At 45.3% G+C, this 20,333-nt stretch overlaps 1 protein-coding gene and 1 long non-coding RNA gene across 2 annotated transcripts in view; both read left to right on the top strand.

Annotated features, from left to right (window-relative positions):
* Nucleotides 1–20,333, top strand: part of LOC109315231 (cilia- and flagella-associated protein 52-like) — a 36,032-nt gene that overhangs the window by 4,828 nt on the left and 10,871 nt on the right. The window contains exon 3 of the mRNA XM_019542827.1: nt 1,571–1,670. Within this exon, the coding sequence (XP_019398372.1) occupies nt 1,571–1,670 (100 nt within the window). The remainder of the gene's footprint in view (nt 1–1,570; nt 1,671–20,333) is intronic.
* LOC109315170 lies at nt 17,478–17,848 on the top strand. The gene is made up of 2 exons (XR_002102449.1): nt 17,478–17,615; nt 17,807–17,848. It is a non-coding gene; the product is annotated as an uncharacterized LOC109315170 (long non-coding RNA).

The following is a 20,333-nucleotide window of genomic DNA, read 5'->3' as shown; positions in this document are numbered from 1 at the left end:
GTTAATGTTTTTCCTATTGCTTTGTAGGGGTCTTTGACTATCTCAGCTTGTCCCCAGGAGGTATTTCTGCTTGTTCTACACATAGGCGTAAGCTTTTAAAGCAGTATGTGCAAGGAGCAGTGTGCAACTTTTGTGGCTGTTGGCAGGGGTTTGTACTCATTCCCCATATGTTCCTCCTAATGTTTACATGAGAAAAGCAGTCAGCAAATGACTCTGAACAACAGCTTTTTAATATAGGAATAGTGACACCTTGCAGGTCATCAATTTATTTCTTACCTATACCAGCAGCAGCCTCTAGCCACTGGCTTGCAACAGTGTGAGAGCCCTTCAGTGCAAAGCTGTCATTGCAGCAGGATGAATGTATTATTACTTGCATCTCCCCTGGTTTTCAAAGATGCTGAAAGCCTGTAGCTCCCATTAAAAAAATTTGGAAGGGCTCTTGAGAATCATAGCAATGACACCCAGAATTGCTAGATGTTTTACACAACATATTAAAAAAGGGAGACAAAGGCATATTGAGAAGAGTAGGTCTGTGGCCTAATGTTCTTGCTTGTCAGTCCATCCACTTACCTTGTTGATTTTGGTGGGTTTTTTCCATTAGAAATTGAAATGGACTTTTTTGAATGATTGCTAAATGGGTCAAAGAAAAAATGAACATGATGTGGGAGAGATGGGTTGTGAATGGGACAAAATAAAGGACACAGTGGAGCTGGGGAGAGTGTGGGGTAAGGGAAGAAGAAAGAGAAAGCAGCAGTTGTTTTGTTTTATCACTGTAAACACCTCACAACCCCATCCAAGCTTTTCAGTTATGCTGTCTGCTAGCAGGTAGAAACAGAGAATGAAACTGCATTTATGCCCTCTGTTACAACGTCTCAGCAATAGAACAGTACTAATTGATATCTTGTCTTATGTACTGGTACTGTGAAATAATTATAGTAGTCGTACAATAAATGAGGCAGCAGCCTGTGGCAAAAACCCATAACTGCTTATATACTTTAAGCCTGCATCATAACACATGACGATAAGAAGACTGAATTAAGGTTGTAAATGCTGTCTAAATTCTGGCATTTCTTACATTTTCAGTGCTTGACTTTTCAGCATTGATATTCTTTTAATATAATATTTTTGTGTAATAGATATGGTGGTGATATCTGGTTGCAGTGAAGTTGCAGTACTGAGAAGTTATTTGAATTGCCCTGGATAGTTTATTTTCCAATCTATTCAGAACTAAGAGACTCCACAAAGTCCCACCCATGTATGTGTAACTGGGGAAAGGAAGATACTGAGGTGGCTTGTCCCCATGACTACAGTATATACTTCTGCACTTCTGGGCTATTGTTGGCTAACCTGATGGAAGTCATCAGAAACTTATCTTACAGATACAATGGATTATTTTTTTGTTTTCTTTTGTTTGTTTATCTGGAATTGTATCTTTTTTCCTTTTACATTAACAAGATGATAGACCCCAGGCAGAACATACTGAAGGTTTTTTTCAGCAGTGCATTATTCCAAGGACTCAGAGATTTGTGCATGTATGAATTCAATTGTGATGTGTATTCTTTGGCTACAGTGGGACCATTCGAGTATGGGAACTGGATTTACCAGACAGAAAAATCAGGTCAACTGAATGCCAAACGGGGCAGCTCAAGAGAGTGATCACATGTATCATGGTAAGTTTCAGCAAAAAATGTATAGTTAGACTGAGTACGTCTCAATAGACCTGTAGGTTACCCTAACCATTTGTAATGATGGTATGTTTATCAGTTGTAACACCATGATGAGTGTAAAAATATTAAACCTTGGAGACTGTACCCTATAATATTTTTCTCCAGACGAGCAATTGTTTTTAGTGTTTTTGAAAAGAAGCAGGCTGACTTTTAGCCAGAAGTTCTGGGATGCAAAAAATCCTTTTTCTGATCATGACCATTATCAGTTTTAGTTAGAAAAATGTCTTACCTTCAGCAGAGATCTGGATCCGTTTGTGGTGTTGGACAGAAACTTCATTTACACCAGTCCAAGTGATATCCTGGCAATAAACCGAAGTGTAGCCACTAATACATCACAAGGGTACAGTTGACACCGAGTTCAAAGACCTGGTTCAGAGTCTATTCTTTCTCAGTATATTCCCAGAGATGGGTTTTGCCCACAGCTCTTGTGCTATCACAGATTCTCTCTTATCAAATTCAATATCAGATAAAGATACAGGGAGACCAGGGTAAAAACAAATGCAAACACTCCTGATTTTGGCAATGTGGAAGTAAAGCCCCAAGGGGATCTACTTTCACAAACAAAAAGGAATTGCCTTGTGCAGATATTTTTTCCTCTCTGTTTAGCTCACTTGTTGCTTGCTTCACCTGACGTGTACATTGTACTGAATAGAACTTAAAATTAGGGATAACAAACTGGAAGACAACAGTTGTGGAACTGGCTGAATATTGGGCAGTATTTGGCTATTTGAATTTCTCCAAGAGACAGTCAGTGGGATTGGGTAGTTGATGTACCTCTTCTGGCAGCCACCACTCCACCTCTCTTGCTGGCTTGAAATTTCTCTTTCCCCTTCTCTGCTACACAGTTGGGAAAATAGGAAAATTAGCCTCCCTTAGGCATGGTGCCTATCACTTCCCCTGTGCCCGATCAGGGAGGAGGAGAGCTGTTATTTCTTGAGACAACAGAATGCACTTTTTACTTGTCCAGTTTCTAGTAATCTCCAAGGCCTCTGGGAGTGGAGAAATAAGGCCACCCTTGTCCATCCCAGAAACTAGCTCCAAATCAGTATGTACTGGAAGGAGAGTATAGGGCAAGGGGAAGAAGTATTACAGGCATTTCTACCAAAGGATTCTCAAGGGCTGACATGCATCTTTGCCACTTGCTGCTGTTGCCATGGAAGGGACACAATCCTGTTGGAGGAATGGAGGGGGGATGATGGTCTAGGTGTGATCTGTTACATTACATATTATTAAAGTTGCTATTTGTTCCCCATTGTAAGACCCTGTTTTGGGGGTCGTTTTGCCGGATTCTAACTAGTCAGGTTGAAATCCTCCATACCAGATGTCTGCCTCAGGCTGAATATTTTTAGGAAACTTCAGCCAAAACTGTATAGCTGCTTCAGAACAAAGCTAAGGGAAAATGAGTTATTAGAGCTCATTTTAAGGTTAGAGGGTTACAGCTTTAAACTAAGGAGGGTTAGAGCTTTAAACTAAGATTGCCACAGGACAGGGGACAACCATCAGTGCAAGCCCAGGAAGTGACAAGCACATAATCAGCAGGTGAGGTAACACCAGGGAACTTACTCCAACCCCAGCCCAAGGACAGGACTCTCCTAAGTGCACAAAGAAGCTTAGGGCTTCCAATGGCAGGCTTAGCTGTCTGTACACAAATGCCAGGAGCATGGGGAACAAACAGGAGGAACTGGCCCTTCTGCTAAGCAGTAACAAATATGATTTCATAGGGATAACAGAGACCTGGTGGGACTTCACCTATAACTGGACCACAGGTATAGATGGCTATAACTTGTACAGGAGGGACCGTGTCGGGAGGAAGGCTGGGGATGTAGCTCTCTATCAAGGAGCAGTACACTTCCCTACAAGCAGACATTGGCACCCAAAGAAGGAGACTTGACAACCTCTGGGTTCGAATACGGGGAGAACGTGGTGAAAGGGATATAACTGTAGGAGTCTATTACAGACCTAACCAGGAGGAAGCATTTGACCATGAATTCTCTAAGGAATTAGCAGAGGCTGCATGCTCTTGATGCATGGTCATCATGGATGACTTCAACCACCCTGACATCTCATGGGAAGAGCATTCAGCCAAACCTGATCAGTCGCATAGCTTCCTCACTTGCACTGATGAGCTCTATTTGATTCAAGAAGTCTATGGGCTAACAAAGTGTAAGGCGCTGCTGGATCTGGTTCTGGCCAACCGTGACATTGTATAATTCTGGATTACAACCAAGATCAAAACTGGATCTTGTATGAGATCCTCATACAAGAAGGCAAAAGACCAAAAGTTATTCCATCCGTCTGGATTATGAGAAGCTAGACAAGTGGACATCTCTGAAACAGCTAATAATGGCATCATCTGTGGGATAGACTTGGCTTCTAATCATGAAGAGATGATGACATCCAGACTTTTTTACTACACATTTATTTTGTTTCCATTTACTGTTTTAAAGACTTAAGAAATTGCATCCAAAAAAATCCGTACTGAAAGACCATTAACAACACAAAGTCACACACTCAATATAAAAAAAAAAATGCCTGAATCAATGGTGCCTGTACAGTTGTAACTGGGCCCCCCTCATCTGTAGGCATCATGAAACATCCTTTAGTTACATGATCATATACTGTGTTTTTTCCCCCCCACAAGACCCCTGCCCCACTGAAGGCACTCACTTTATGAGCAGCTATTCAATATTGTTTTATTTTCAGTGTCCATGGTAGGGGCCTAGGCCTTACTCACTGCACACTCTTCAAAGTGCTCTCTGGAAAGAGAATCATTAAGTTATTTTACAGCTGTTCTATTGTATTCATCATTATAGTACATTTATCTTCACAAAACTCCCGTGAGGTGAGAGAGATATTAGTATCATGTTCCAGATGGGGGAAAAAAACCCCACAAGAAATTAAGACCAAAGTATCCCTTACTTTGGGTGCCCATTTTGAGATGCAAGGTACCCACGTCTTCAGGATTTTAATATGATGTAGAACTCTTGATATGAAAAACAGCTTCCATTACCTTCAGCAGTGTCTGATGCTACCCAGCACTTATGCAAATCAGACCCTCGGGTTTTTTAGATGGACACACACAAAGTAAGAATCACATTAGTGATAACCCATGAGACGTTTGGTTTAAGTGATTTGCTTGGCATACAGTTCTACACGACAACATTTAACTATCTTAGCAACATGATTGTCCTTTCTTTTCTGTAATGCCCTGCCTCATTCAACATATACCATCCAGTGACAGCTGCAAATGAAGTAGGGGCTCTACAGACAGCCGCTTCCTTTACTACCTACCACGAGTGCTCCCTGATGTTCCCATCTGAGCATGGATTGAAGCCCGATTCCTGTGGCAAAGAAGTACATAGTCATGTAATTAGAGACTGTATCATAATGTGTATGCACGTGGTGGGGGGGACACTTAAAGTTAAGAGGCCATGATAATCCTATTACTTGTTAACTTTTGAGTGCTTGACTTTGCAATCTTACTAATGTTCTTTAAATGTTAGTTTGTGTGTGCAATTAGGATTCAGCCACCTCATGATTCTGAAACATGAATGTCCTCTGAATAAGGAGTAGGTTTCCATTCTTTGTGAACAAGTCTTCAGGGAGAACTTGTTATGATAAACAATTATCACTGGCTAGGATGCTTGCTCTTGGATTCTCTTTATTCCTAGCTATAAAAGGCTTTTTGTTAATTCTCAGCTAATGCCCAGAGGTGAGTGGGCTTTCTGAGGAATTCAGACTCTTCATTGAAAAGGTTTCTTGATGAAAATAGGATGTATTTTGCTGTTGTGTTAGAAGCACTGAAAATGAGTCGGCAGCAAGGAAAGCTACCTACCTGAAAGCTTTTTCTGCACTACTGTGATGTATGCCTTTGTGAAACTCCCTGAAAGATGTAAACCTTGTGTTTTGAGAGAATGAGGGCTAGAAAAGACTATAACAAAAATGTAACAATAAAACTGCTAAAAAGAGCCACTAGAGACATACTTTTCCAAACTGCCTCAGTTGCAACTGTGGAGTGTGATTAGGCATACAGCAAGACCAGATACACACGTGAGTCTGGTACAATAGAAAGGTCCAAGCATCACTGGTGCATACACATATTTTCTGAGAACTTGGGTGCCAAGTTGCGTCTTGTCTACACTGGTCAAGAATTCGATTTGTGCCAAGTTCCACTGCTGCTTATTAAAATAACAAGCATTCACACAACACTGTTCTCAGTAACATCTTAAATGGCAAGATAATACACGTTTTATACCCCTGCTTGAAACTAGATTAAATTCACTGAATATTAAATTAATGTATAATTTTAGGTATGTGCATCTGAACTGCCTCTGATTTTGGTTATTCTTCTGCCACAGTCCCACACTGCTTTGCATCCTTCCAGAACTGACTTGTCTGTTTGCCTGTGTCCTCTTCTTTTCAGGGACAATTGTAAGTAGATATTATCTCCCTGTTTAAATGCTAGCATACAGCTAATGCATCTCCATTTATCATTGCACACTCTTGGAATCAGCATCTAGCTATCTGTATTGCTGTCTAGAGTGGTACCATCACCAGTCTGGAGCCATGCCATTTCCTCACGTTGTGGGAAGCAGTGACGGTTCTGCAAAAAGAATATTTTGAGGCCATCACCATGAGGATGGCTGATCAGAGGCCCAGTCATGACATTGTATAATTCTGGATTACAACTAAGATCAGAACTGGATCTTGTATGAGAAAGCAAAGGACCAAAAGTCGTTCCACCTGTCCGGATTATGAGAAGCTAGACAGGTGGACATCTCTGAAACAGCTAATAATGGCATCATCTCTGGGACAGACTTGGCTTCTGATCATGAAGAGATGATGAAAGCTGGACTTTTTTACTATGCAAAGATTTAATGGGTGCTAGAGACCCCAGAATATTCTGAAGTGGACTATGCATTAGGCCTGCCAGCCCTGTGAAGATCTCCAGTGGTTAACATTTAGCTCCTGACTCATAATAAAGACAAGATTGTATGTCATTGGTTGTGACCTAGTAAAGCAAGTGAGGTAGATTCAAAGGAGAAAACATGACCACAGAAATGAATTTCGACTCATTGTTTCATAATGAAGTCTGCGACATATGAAGTGTTTTGTGGGTATTTTATAAAATAGAAAATATTGCTATATTTCTTCAGTACACATCTATGCTTATACTCCAGCAAAATAACACCTGTGGAATGGTACCTAGTACAAGATGCTTCTAGCCAGCCTTTGTGGAAAGGCACCACCACTTGGAGGGAGCCTGCCACTACGTAGAGGTTCTGATTGATAATAGGAACCTGGAATACCTCTGGTCAGCAGAAAGACTGAACTGAGAACACACTTGCTGGTCCTCGTTTTCCTCCAGGTTTAGTTTTCCAATTACCTGTAGACCAAGAGTCTGCAATAGCAAGGCAGATATCATCTTGTGGAAGAACAAGTATTGAGACACCACGGAACCCATCCACAATCCTGGGGCCCAAGAATTTCACAAATAGGATTATGGAGAGGGACTTGATGGAAACCTTCAGATCTTCCCTTAGCTAAGATCCCCTGCTTACTAGTCACCCTCATGTTAAGGACCCCTGATTCAAGAGCAAGACAAGAATTCAGGTTAAAGAGGGGTATCTTCCATCATCTCTGGCTGGGCCTATCACTGGGTGTGTTTGTATGTCCCAAATGGCAACCCCAGTTAGAGGTGCCTAGATTTAGCCACAACTCCCCAGTGTCAGGGCACCTGAACCACATCAAGACTAGCCTGAAATGTCTTGTGGCCAAAGATGCAGGTAGACATCAAGGCCTATATCATCTCCTGCAAGACCTGTTCCTGCACCAAAATCCAGAGGCCAAGCTTTTTGGTTTCCTCCAGCCCCTACACACTCCTCCCCAGCCCTGGGCCATGGTCTCCCTTGATTTTGTCACTGACCTCCCCCAGTTCTAGGACCACATGTTAATCCTCATGATAGACTTCTTCAGCAAGATGGTACTTCATCCCCTGCCATGGAGTGCTCACAAACTGAACCAGCCCAGTTCACATAGAACATATTTTAGCTCACAGGGATGCCTGCTAGTACTGAATCAGGCTGCTGGCTATGAACAGTGCCACTTGCACAAAAATGCAAGACACTGGATGGGGCAAGATGGGGTTGTGGTAACAAGCCTGCCACAAAGAAAAATCAGACTCCCATTAGGTGTAAGAGAGTGGAGTGCTTGCAGTACCCAGTACCAGACCCAGGCCATGAGATAATAAAAGTCTTGATAACAGTCCTCAACCTTCTACCACACCACAGCAATAAATAAATAAATAAATAAATAAGTGATGGTTAAAAGTTATGGGCAAAAGACCCGATACATTCATTACATGTATATAATAAGACTCAGAGAGCAAGCCAGAAAGCCAAACGGGCTGGGGAGAAACCTCCAAACTACATGTGTATCTTAGTTGAGCCAAGTGTCACTAAAGCAAACAAAAGGACTAAAATATCCACTTCAAAGCAAAGCCTGTAAGAGACAAGAAAAGCCAAGGTGCGCTGAAAACATGACTGTAAATATATCCTGATCAACACATTTCCCCCTTTGATTAAGATCTGTTTCCCAAAGCAAACATCCAGGACCTGTCTAAAGTTTTATGCTATATGACTACATCTAACCTACCTCAAACCTATTGTCTGATCCTCACTGCCTCACATTTGCACTTATTAATTAAGGCATATTTCTCAAAATAGGCAGTCAATTTCTAGATGTTTATTATGCTAAACCAGGGTATTTTCCCGAAACTCACACCTGTTGGATCCAATGGTCTCTGAGCTTTACTGTTACCATAAGCCATTTGATGCAGCTATTTATTAGGCTCCATTGTTAAAATACCTATTGAAAAATAGTATTCTGTGATTAACTTCCTAAAGGTACCTCATTCAATCAATACCCATCCCATGTGATTCCAAACTGATCAAAAGCTTGCAAACTTCACAAACACACAAACAGGATACAACTCTAATATGTTAATTCTGTCCTTTCCTGCTTTGTCTGGACTTTGATTAACCAACCAACGATCAAGAAGGAATGCTTTGAAGCTATACAATTCAAACAGTAGAAAAAGCACAACAGAACTGCCAGCTAGGAGTGTGCAGTCCAGGAAAGATCAAGAAACCATCCTGCACCACCCAGTGCACAAGTGAACGACCCACACTCCATAAAGCTGTACAAGAACTGCTTCCTGCCTCCACCGGGTAAAGAGCTCTGTGCAGCTAAGCTAATACAAGGACTGTAATAGCACATTGATTGAATATTAAAGAAAAGTCTTTTCCTTTTCTGTTACTTAGTTTTAGAATTTGTTGGTGGTTGTTAAAGCAAGCCTTTCTGCTATTCATCAACCAAGTGTTGTGTCAGTTTTTAAAGCACTAGGTATAAAAAATTTAGTTTCTAAGTGCAATACGGACTGATGACCTCAGTTCATGTTGAACTTCTAGCAAGAGTTCCTCCAGCTTTTAGGGGTGAAGCTGCATCTCTAGTTGGCCTGCCATCCACCAAAGGTCAGACTGAGTGTTGGAGCAACACCTACATTGCTTCTTAGATTTCCATTAGAGGGACTGGTTTGCCCTCTTGCCCATGGCCAAGTTCACCTACAACTTGGGTACAGGTAAGGCCCAGCACCGCCCCTTACGTGGTAACTTTGGGTTCCATCCCTACTTTCACCCAATCCTTCCTAATGTTTCTTCAACTTCCACTGTTTCCAAGCTAATAACCCACTTAGAACATATCCATAAATACCTGAAAGGTCCCCTGAGGCAGGCCTACAAGCACTATGCAGACCAGCCTAATCTGAGGCACCCATGTTCATGGCATGAGACAAGGTATTGCTGTTTTTCCAGCCTCTTGAAACCATGCTCCCCACTGCCAACCTGGACCACTAATGCCTGGGGTCATATCTCCATCATAAACACTTGACTATGTAGTTTTGTTAATAGGTTAGACAATGGATTTGAACAAGATGGTTTGGATAAGGATGATTGCCTCAGGCAGGATCTTGGACCAGATAACCTCTGAAGGTCCTTTCCAGTGCTACTTTTCTGTTATTTCTATGATCTGATTGCAATCCTGAGCCTTCCTTCCACCTGCAGCTACCAACTACCATGTGAGTCCACCCTGTCTCATGTCTTCCTGTTAAAACTGTATTCAGAGAGCTCATTTCCTAGTCAAGGGGCACAAGGAATTTGTGGAAAGGAAGTCCTCAACAAACCGGAAGATACAGGGGAAACTCCACTACCTAAATGGACTGGGAAGGCTAGGGACTAGCAGACCACTCCTGGGAACACATGGAAAAATATGCAAATCCCAGATTTGGTCTTCTCTGTATAGGCCTGGAAAAAACTTCAAAGGTTCAAGGGTGCCCAGAGGTCATTCTAGAAAGGGGGTATAACAGGATCAGGCCCTTAGGGGCAGCTGTGACAGGCCCTGGCAACCACATGCCTCCTGCCCCCCACCGCAGCCCCTCAGGGTACCCTTCATTCTTCCTCACCTGCCACACCTTGATGTAATTATTTCTAGTGGGAAAGGTAGGTTGCCCCAGGGTCCCAGCATAAGTGCAGTCCAACTCCACCTTGCCCCTTGGACATGCAGCTGTAGCCCTCCTGTCCCAATTAGAGCCTCAAGCACCAGTTGCCTTATGGGCTATTCATGGCTTCCATCCATCCCTGTGGACACACCTATGCCTCACAGATGTTACACTAGATCTATGCACCAGCATGTACAGGCTTCAGCCCTCCTGGCTTTAGCATGCTGTGGACTGCTACCCCAGGCCCACTTCCTCTGGGCCTCTCAACCTTTTAGCTTTCCCCCATCTTGCTGCAGGAGCTCAGGCCCTTAGTCTGCCCCCACTCACTGCCAGGGCTCAAACCCTTGGCCCTCTCAGCTTTGGCCAACTCTTGATAGGACTCAGAACTTGGAGTGCCTCCCAGACACCACTGTGTAGCTTCCTGTCCTCCCCACCACACACTACATGGTCATCTAGTTAAACTAAAACAAGTAGTGCCAGCCAAATATTTTAAATGAAACACGCAGAGCACCCCCTAGGGTACCAGGCCACTACAGAAGCCTTTTCCTCACTTCTTGGCCCCCTCCAAGCCCCTGGGGTACCTGCGCTGGCAAGAGCTCTCCTCCATACAGAGCTCAGGGCTGCACTGCCCCTCTACTTCAGGGACCCAGGCTTATATCCTCTGTGCTCCTCCCCTTCCAGTCAGGGGTTCTTCTGGCTCACTGCAGGTGTGTCCTTCTCAGTCTTTTCTCCCTTAAAGCAACAGGAATCTCTGGCTTCTTGTTACAGGGGTCCTATAATGAGCTCAGATCAGTTATCCTGGTTCCAGCAGATCCTAATTGAGCAATCAGGGCTGGCAGTCCTCTAGTACTGCAAGAAACATGCTCCACTTACTGGAGCCTTTAAAAGCAAGCCCCAGACAGCAGTCGTGTTTTAATGTTTGCTCCTGACTGCTTGGTAGTTCCCTGATTTTTGCTTACCTGCAGCTCTGGCTTGGATTCCTGGCTTGCCTTGATTCTTATTTTAGCTTTTGACTCCTGGTTGATCTTGCCTTTGGCTTCGATTCCTGACTTGCCTTGACTGCTGGCTTGCCTTGAACTCTGCCCTTGATTTCCGGCTCGTCTTGACTTCAGTTTAGGCTTCTGGCTTGCTTGGAACTCTGGTCTTGACTCTTGGCTTATTGCAACTCCAGCTTTGACTCCTGGCTCCTCATAAATCCTGTTTTTGGTCTCTGTCCAATTAACCAAGTGACCTTCCATGACTGCTCATGCCCTAGTCCCTTACAGGTATGGGTTGCTGAGGTTTTTGCTTCTCTCTATAGCAGGGGGTCTGGCCCTCTTTCTTGGATCTCTTGTGTTTATTTTAACAATGCTTGCAGTGGCAGGACATTTAAAGTTTTTGTCCCCCTGTGTTATGATGCTTTTGGTGTTTTGGGGCAACATGCCTTGTAGCTGTGTGACAGGGTTGCTTGGGTAGTTTTAGGAGTATGTTAGACAAGCCCTTGTGTTGGATGATGTAAATGGTGTAACCAGTCTGTAACCCTTGTTACACAAGTAAAGAGAGTACAGTGCTTCAGAGGGCAGATTTGGAGTGCAGACTGCAGGGAGACTGGCTGTAAGCATGCCAGTATTAATGGAAAGGCCCTGTGCCCTGTTATGTAAGGGCCCCAGGTAAGTGGGAGGTGACAGAGCATAGGGCCAGATAAACCTGCCTCCCAGGAAGGGTTCTGACTGACCTATGCTAGACTTGGGGAAGGAGCTCTGCAAGAGAGACCAGTAGGAAGAATGAGTTTTATTGATGGATTCAGTGCTGTGAGTTTTGTTAATGGATTTAGATGAGACTGAGGCCTTAGGGACCAGAGAAAAAACCTAAGAACTGTTGATGGGGAGCCAGAGGGAAAGCACTCACTCAGAACTACTCTGATGAGGAACCAGGAAGAGAGCACTGGTTCAGGACTACTGACCCGGGGGGGGTGGGGGGAAGGGGAGGACCAGAGTGCTCTGGCTATATATTATTAATGGAGCTAGAGAGAGCCCTGGGGGCAGACAGAAGGGCAACTGAAAATAGAGATGCCTTGCCTAGATTTAGAGCTAGAGACTGGACCAGATTGAAGTGGCTTAATAATGAGCGTAAAGCACCTGAAGGGTCACTCTGGTCTGAGGGCAGCATCCTAACTTGATATTAATTTTACATCAAGTTGTGGCAAGTGAGGACAGGGCACTACCCTGGTGGCAGGTCAGAAGGAAAGACAGCTGTAAGATGGCTGTCAGAAGGTGCCACAGCCACCTTCACAGTTGGGGTCCTATTACGATAGGGGTGATCCTACCTTGAGCAGGGAGTTGGGCTAGGTGACCTCCCGAGGTCCCTTCCAGCCTTTCTGTCCTGTGATTCTGTGATCCTTGTCAGGTGACCCCTACCAGCCCTCTCGGTGCTCAGAGCCATCCTCCAAGCAACCCAGCGGTTCTGCATGGTTCTTTAGGTTGGGCCACCACCTTAAACTGATTCACTGGATTTCTGGAGGCAGACTTGTTCAGACATGAGTGAGTTGGTCTCACTGGAGACCTGCAGGCACCACTAAGAAACAAACAAAACAGTGTGAGTTTAACAAAGATAAAATCAAACCACAATTCATAACTGGTACATAGCGATTGCATTAACGGCTGTGACGATTTAGGCACTCCTGTAAGCAAGTTCTTGTTGTGGCCAGATGCAAACATGCTGTTATGATTGCTTGCGTGCTGACAATGTGTTTCACTGCTGCTCTTTCTACAACCATCTCAGAGGAGCTAGGGCAGGGGTGACACACTCATTGGGTCCTGCAGTCTGGATCCAGACTTTAGGGCTTCCCATGGGTTAGATGACACACTTTTGGTGGTATAGCAAGCAGCAGTTGTGTTAACCCCCATGGCTGCCGGAGACACTGTCGACACAACAACTAAGGCAGAGTGGTCAGGACAGCAGCCCCAGGCACTAACTTAAGGAGGGGCTGGAAAAATAAATGCTGCTACTGCAGTCACACAGCCTCACTGGCAGTACCAACAACTGGAAGTTGTTGCCCTGGGTGTCCCGGTGCCCTGTTACACCTCTGACTGTATTCATCCACCAACATACATATTTTAAGGATAGCAAACTGTCTTTTGCTTAACCTGAAAAAAAGGAAAAAGTAAAGGTGGGTGGTAAAGTCACGGAAGCAACAATTTTGGTTTTAAAACCAGTGCAGGTTGCTAAGCAACTGCTTATTTAGTTCTTGCATTATTTACAAGACCATTGGTGATGTGTAGGGGGTGCACGTGCAGCCCCTGAGATTGGCCATGCACCCCCGGAAGTGCCAGCCACAAAACTGGAAGTGCACTTCTGGTTTCGCCACTGGCTCAGTGATCGGCACTGGGGGACCTCCACCCCCAGTTGGTGCTTGGCCATGGGGGACCCCTCCCCCCTGGTCGGTGATCAGTGGCTGGGGAACACCCCCCCGCCTTGCAATCTGGTGCTCTCCCAGACTCAGGATGCACCAGTTGCCCATGTACAAGACTCAGATACTTCATAGCAACAAAATGAATGGTTGGAGACAGGGGACTGAACACTATTAACTTAGATGTGCCCAACTAGCATTTTTGGCACTTAAGCAGAGTTTTCAGTTCTATTACTTGTGCACTATGGACATGTAATCATTCACATCAATACTGAGTATGCCCAGCAGATTACACACTAGCTGGACAGGCACACGGCTTATACATGTCACAAAATTCTGCTTGCACAAAACAGTGACTAGTATATGGCAAGAAAAAGTCCTTCTATAGGTACATGGGGTGCAAGAAAAAAAAATTGAGCTCCACTCTGGAACCCCTACTGAATATGGAGGGATAGCCCCCAGTTGAACCCTGGAAAAAGCAGAGCTCCTAAATACTTACTTCACATTGGTATTCCTGAAATCAGATGGGAGCTGTTCACCTGTCCAGAGACCCAAGGAATGTGGGGGAGACAACAGACCACATGAAATCAGTCCCAAACAGATGAGGGTACTCTTAGAACATTTGGACATTTTTAAGTCTGCTGGGTGAGATGACCTGCATCCGAGAGTCCTGAAAGAACTGGCTGAGCTCGTAGCAGGGCCCCTGGCAAAGCTGTTGGAGGAGGTGTGGAACTCAGGAGTGGTCCTGAATGACTGGAAGAGGCCAACATGGTACTGATCTTTAAGAAAGGGAAGAGGGACAACCCTGCAAACTGTAAACCGGTCAGTCTGACTTCAGTCCTGGTGAAAAAATAATTAAATTGTTAAGGAGGCCATCAGATACAAGCTTGTAACTGGTGGGGCATTAAGAAGCAACCAGCTCAGCTTTGTTGAGGGTAGGTCATGCCTAACAAACCTGGTGTCCTTTTATGACCAGGTAACTGACCAGCTGGACAAGGGACATGAGTTTGATATAATTTATTTAGACCTCAGTGGCCTGCTACAAACTGGTCAGGGGGGATCAGCAGGTATTGGGGGAGTCCCTGTTCCCCCGTGCGCTGCCAGGAGTGACCAGGAATAACGGTCACAAGCTGGCGGAGGGTAAGTTTAGATTAGATATTAGGAGGCGCTACTTCACAGTCAGGGCGGCTAGGGCCTGGAACCAGCTTCCAGGGGAAGTGGTGCAGGCTCCAAGCCTGGGGATTTTTAAAAGGAAGTTAGATGAGCACCTTGCCGGGGTCATCTGACCCCGGTGCTCTTTCCTGCTCAGGCAGGGGGTCGGACTAGATGATCTACCTAGGTCCCTTCCGACTCTAGCTACTATGAAACTATGAAACTATAAAGCCTTTGATTCTGTATCCCATGAGATTCTCTCAATTAAACTGGAAGGTACTGGCCTAAGCCAGTTTACAGTGAGGTGGGTAGACACCGGGCTCAGAGGCTGATCCCAGAGAGTTGTAATCATCCTGGAGGGCCGTCTCCAGTGGTGTCCCCTAGGAATCAGTGCTTGTGTAACCCAGCTGGTACTCCAAGAGGTACCCCCTCTCCAATTGAAGGGATCAAAGCAGGTGCACAAGCACTGTGGAAAGTGTAGGGACTCTCCTCCCCCTATAGAGCAGAGCCAGAGCACCAATGGGGACTTAACCAGATACCTTTTAATAAGAGAACAGCACTGGGAACATAACCAGTATAAACCAGCGGGTATAGGGGACAGGACAATGCCCTGAGGGGGCAGGATTCAACAAAGGTTAGACACTTACAATCATAGACATATTCATCCAGTTGACAAAAGACAGGGTTAACCAACGTGTAAAATACAAACAACAGAACAAACAATACTGGTTGGTGAAATATAAAAGGCAAAATACAAACTGTCAATTAACAAGGAATATAGGGCCTAGGTACCTGGAGGGGGAAGAAGGGGGGAAAACACAACGGCCCCTTTCCACTGCAAGAAGAATTTCTCTCTGGTAGCTTACTCACCCCAAGTCACCCAAGCTGGGACTTGAACTCAAACCTCCCACAGGGTAGGCAGGAACACTATCACACAGCCACCAATGCTGGCACTGCTCTAGACTGCTAGGGGTCTTGACTTCCCAGAGCCCCGGCCTCACATCGAGCTGCCTGGCCTCTGACCGGAGGAGCTGGAAGCAGAGCTGGGAACCTCTCAGGTCACTGCTCAGATCCTTGCTGGAGCGGGGGAGCCTCTCCTGCTGGCTGCAGCCTCTCGTAGGGGATCCTGGAGCCCAGCGGGGAGCCTCTCCTGCCTGCCACACGCTGCGCTGCTGAGGGTCCAACCGCTGCCTGCAGGTCCTGCTCCTTCAGGCTCTTCTGGGGCAATGGCTCCCACCCCGCTGGCCCAGCTCTTGCCAGCTCTGTGAAGCTCCTTCCTTGTGGTCCTTCACCGGTCTCCCTGAGTCAGCCGCACTGCCCCTGTTATCCCCCTCCAGGTGACCCAAGGGGCCAATCAGGGGACATGGAGGGTGAGTCTCTGGGTTCTGACTGGTGAGGAAAGGGAATCTCAAGTCCTCCGATCATCTTTTGCCCTTTCAAAACCCCTGGGCTAAGTCACTTCCAGGCAGCCCATCACACTTGGAACTGTGCTCTTTAATATCTTTATCAATTACTTTATCAATGACTTGGATGAGGGGGTAGAAAGATCAATGATCAAGTTTGCGGATGACACCAAGCTGTGGGGAAATGCAGGGACATCTGAGGCTAGGGTAAGGATCCAGGATGACCTTGACAGACTGGTCCTCTGCACTGAATGGAACAAACAACCCGAAAATTAACAGGAGTCAGTGCGACGAAGTTGCCAGCAGGACAAACAGAACTCAGGCGTACATCAGCCGATGTGTTACCAGCAGATCCAGGGAGGTGCTTTTCCCTCTACTCAGCATTGGTGAGGCCACAGGTGGAGTACTGTGTCCAGTTCTGGGCATCGCACTTCAGGAAGGATGTGGATAAGCTTGAGAGGGCATAGAGAAGGGCCACCCATATGATTAGGGGCGTGGAGGATAGGCCCTCTGAGAAGAGACTCTGGGCCTGTTCAGTCTGATTAAGAGAAGACTTAGAGGTGACTTGATAGGCACCTATAAGTACGTCGGGGTGAACACCAAGATCTAGGGGAGCAACTCTTCAGGAAGACACCCCTTGGGAGGACAAGGACCAATGGGCACAAGCTAGTTCAAGAAAAAATTAGGCTGGACACAAGGAAAACCTTTTTTTCTCGTAAGGGTAACTAGAACCTGGAACACGCTCCTAGCGGAGGTGGTGTAGTCGCCATCCTTGGAGGTGCTCAAGGGGAGGCTGAACAAGCACCTCGTTGAGCTCGTTTGAGCCCAATAAGCTTCTGCCCATGGCAGGGGACTGGACTTGATGATCTTACAGGTCCCTTCCAGTCCTTGGATTCTATGATTCTTTACTCTTGCAATACGATGAAAGATATTCTTTCTGCAAGTATACGTCTGTGTGGATCCCCCTCCAGTTCTGAGGTGCCTCCTGCATGCAAGAAGCCCAGTTAGCATAGAGCACACAGCTGAACTGGCATCACAACAACTGATTTATTCTCTCATCTCCATCATTGTACCATTAGGAAGAGTGCTTAACTGTTTACTGAAGGAGGTTGTGGAAGCTGTCACTGGAAGATTTCAAGTACAGGCTAGACAAATATTTGTTTGGGATGGGTTAAATCAGCCTGTAGCTGAGGGAGGGACTAGATGACCTTTTGAAGTTCCTTCCTTCCCCATTTTTCTAGGATTTCATGATTAGTAGCTGCAAGTCTCAGTGTCCCCATTAAAGGTCAGAGCTGTGTAAGTGCTGAGCTTTGTGGCCACAACCAGAGTTCAGATTCCACCTCAGGATTCCTCTTGGATCTCCTCAAGCACTTACCCTATCGCTTTATGAGGTACGTCATAATCCCCATGCATTCCAGTCCCACTCTTCAGTCTGTACTGGGGAGGAGTATAAGCCATGGTTCCTGCAGCACAGCAGGAAAGGTCTGCACCTCAAGACATGCCACACTTTATGAAAGAACAAAAACAATAATGTTGCCCCTCTTGCTTACACAAGAAATAATCTAGACCTTTTCTATCCCAGGTGTGACATTAAACCTTTCCTTAGTTCACATTACCACCCACTATAAAAAAAACCTCCTCAGCTCAGCTTAGATTTTGGTCTACACTCTAAAAAGTCTTTTGAACTCTCACCCTGTGTCTGCATGGTTTCTCCAAGCAGAGAAATCCCATTTGTTTAGTAGCATCTGTAAAGCAGGTAAGAAGTGAGGTGTGTGACTGGCAAGGGCAGTCTAAGAAATATTGGGAGTGTCTGCATTGGAGAAGTGTCTTTAAAAGAACTTGAAGGGGAAGACCTTAGTGTAGCAAAGAAGTCTGGAAGAGACTGCAGTGGTACAGAAAGAGAGGATCTCATTGAGGAGATGGACTGGCTTGATTTGGTTTGTGATTTTTCTTTGCAATCAGCATACTTCAGAGCAGTGGCTTTCTTTTTGTAAAAAGTAAATAATAAAAGATGAAATTTTAACCCCTCCACTATGCTCTGCATTTCATCTGCAAAAGGATATAAAACAGAATGTTTATTGCATCATTAATATGAGCTGCTTGGCTTCATGAATAACAAGTGTGGAGTATAAAGCTGTCTTTACTCGTGGTGATTCAAAGAAGAGCCTTGACAGGAAAAGAGCCCACTTACAAAGGCAGTGTTGAAATCAAATGCCAATATTGGCATGTCTAACAGTGTGTTCTGACCACTTAAGGATGCTTAATTTTCACTGTTTGTGGTATCAACTTCAGTCTTAAATTAGGGAAATTAAAACATGACACCCAGGAAACTTGAAGTAGTGTAGAGAGGGCCATAAAAGTGCAAATTTATTAGCAGGTAGTCAAGAACTGTAATCGTGTGTGTTCTCCACAGTCACGGGTTTGATTTGTAGTGTCACCACCTGCTATAACTCTAAACCCAAAGGGCATTTGAAACTGAGCTTTTTTTACAGGAAGAGCTGTGCAGTAGTAGATCAAAAGCATAGTTGATGGGTCTCAGATAACGGGGGACTCAAAGAACGGCTGGTGCTTCATAGAAAGCTTTGAAAAACATTCTGTTTAGAAACAGTTCTGCTTCTGGATCATATTTTCTGATTTTCCTGCTTTGTCCTCGTTCTTCTGCTGAAAACACTTGCATGAAAACAAGCTTTCTTTCTGCTGTTGTTCTCTAGGTGATGGTATAAAATCTGGTGTGCGAGACATTCCACAATTAGGCATGATGGCCATACCCGTGTGTAGACAAAACAAGAGGTGTGTGCACAACACTTTAGAAGTGGGGCTAAATGCTTTTGCACCGCTTTAATGGTGTTGGTGTTTGCATGCCTTGGAGGCATATTGCGCATTAATTCCGGCTGCTGTAGAAAATTCAGCAGTGTAATGTGCCTTAAATGACTTGGGGCAAAGCAAACTAAAACTCCAAGAAAAGCAGCGAGCCTGATCCCCCCACCCCTGGAGCCTGAGTGTCTGAGCTGCACAGGGGCCTGGTGCTTCCCTACGTGGCTGTGGTGCCTCCAGGAACACCTGAGCCGGGTGCCTGTGGGCGGGTGCTGCCTGGGGGAGTGGGGGGGCCGCCACTGCCATGGAGGGAAGCACCAGCCCCCTCACCTGCAGCCCAGGGAGCACTCCACCCACCAGCAGCTCGCCTTCCCCTCCCTGCCCGAGCGGCAGGTAAGTCAGCAGGGGGTGTGCATGACATGGGGGTTTACTCAGCCCTAAATGAAAACACTGTTTTTTAAAACCCACTGCTTCAATTTAGGGCCCCTGTTTTGTCTACACACGCCCCATGATGTCAGAGTGCTGTGACATCAAGCGAGAGAAGCTCCTGGAACCAATCAACACATTCAAAATAAATACATCTGTTTAAGCTAAATTGGCTTAGGTTAGAAATGTGTTTCCATGCAGATGTTTGCTAGTGCTTACAGCTATGCTAGATTGAATATATCCAATTTTGTCCAGTTGTGAAAAATGAAAGTGCCCTTGCTATTTCTGTCTCTGGCTGGGCTTCTCACATCCATAACTAAGCCTAAATGGTGCATATGAAGTAAATAGAGATGTATTATTTACTGTCTCTCTCAATGCTAGAATAAGGGGACAGAGGTGAAAGCATTGGGTAGTAGGCTAAAAAGTAACAACGACATGCTTTTTCACACAGCAAGTAGTTAACCTGTGGAATTTGTTGCCTCTGGGAGTTGTGGGGGCTGGTAGCTTCACCTAGTTCAAAGGGGACTAAGCCAATTCTTGGGGAAAAGGTATATATATTAGTAGCTATGGAGCATGGTAGACTGGGGTGCAGCCTCCAAATGAGAAGTTCCTAAACCTCTGGCTGCTGAACACTGCAATGAGGGAGAAGCAGGGGATGGGAAATTCTGGTCATGCTGTTTCCTCCCTCTCTTTCCACCACCCCTCCCGCACCCCCAGCATCCCCTCTCTGCTGCTGCATGAGATGGGATACTGCGCTTGGGGGATCTATGATTCCATCGGAGGTGGTTCAAGCACCTACATTGAACACCTTCAAGAGCAAATTGGATGCTTATCTTGCTGGGATCCTATGACCCCAGCTGACTTCCTGC

Source organism: Crocodylus porosus, unplaced genomic scaffold (assembly GCF_001723895.1).
Source record: "Crocodylus porosus isolate Cpor-Errol unplaced genomic scaffold, CroPor_comp1, whole genome shotgun sequence".
NCBI lineage: Eukaryota > Metazoa > Chordata > Crocodylia > Crocodylidae > Crocodylus > Crocodylus porosus.
This window is presented reverse-complemented; position numbering and strand designations above follow the sequence as displayed.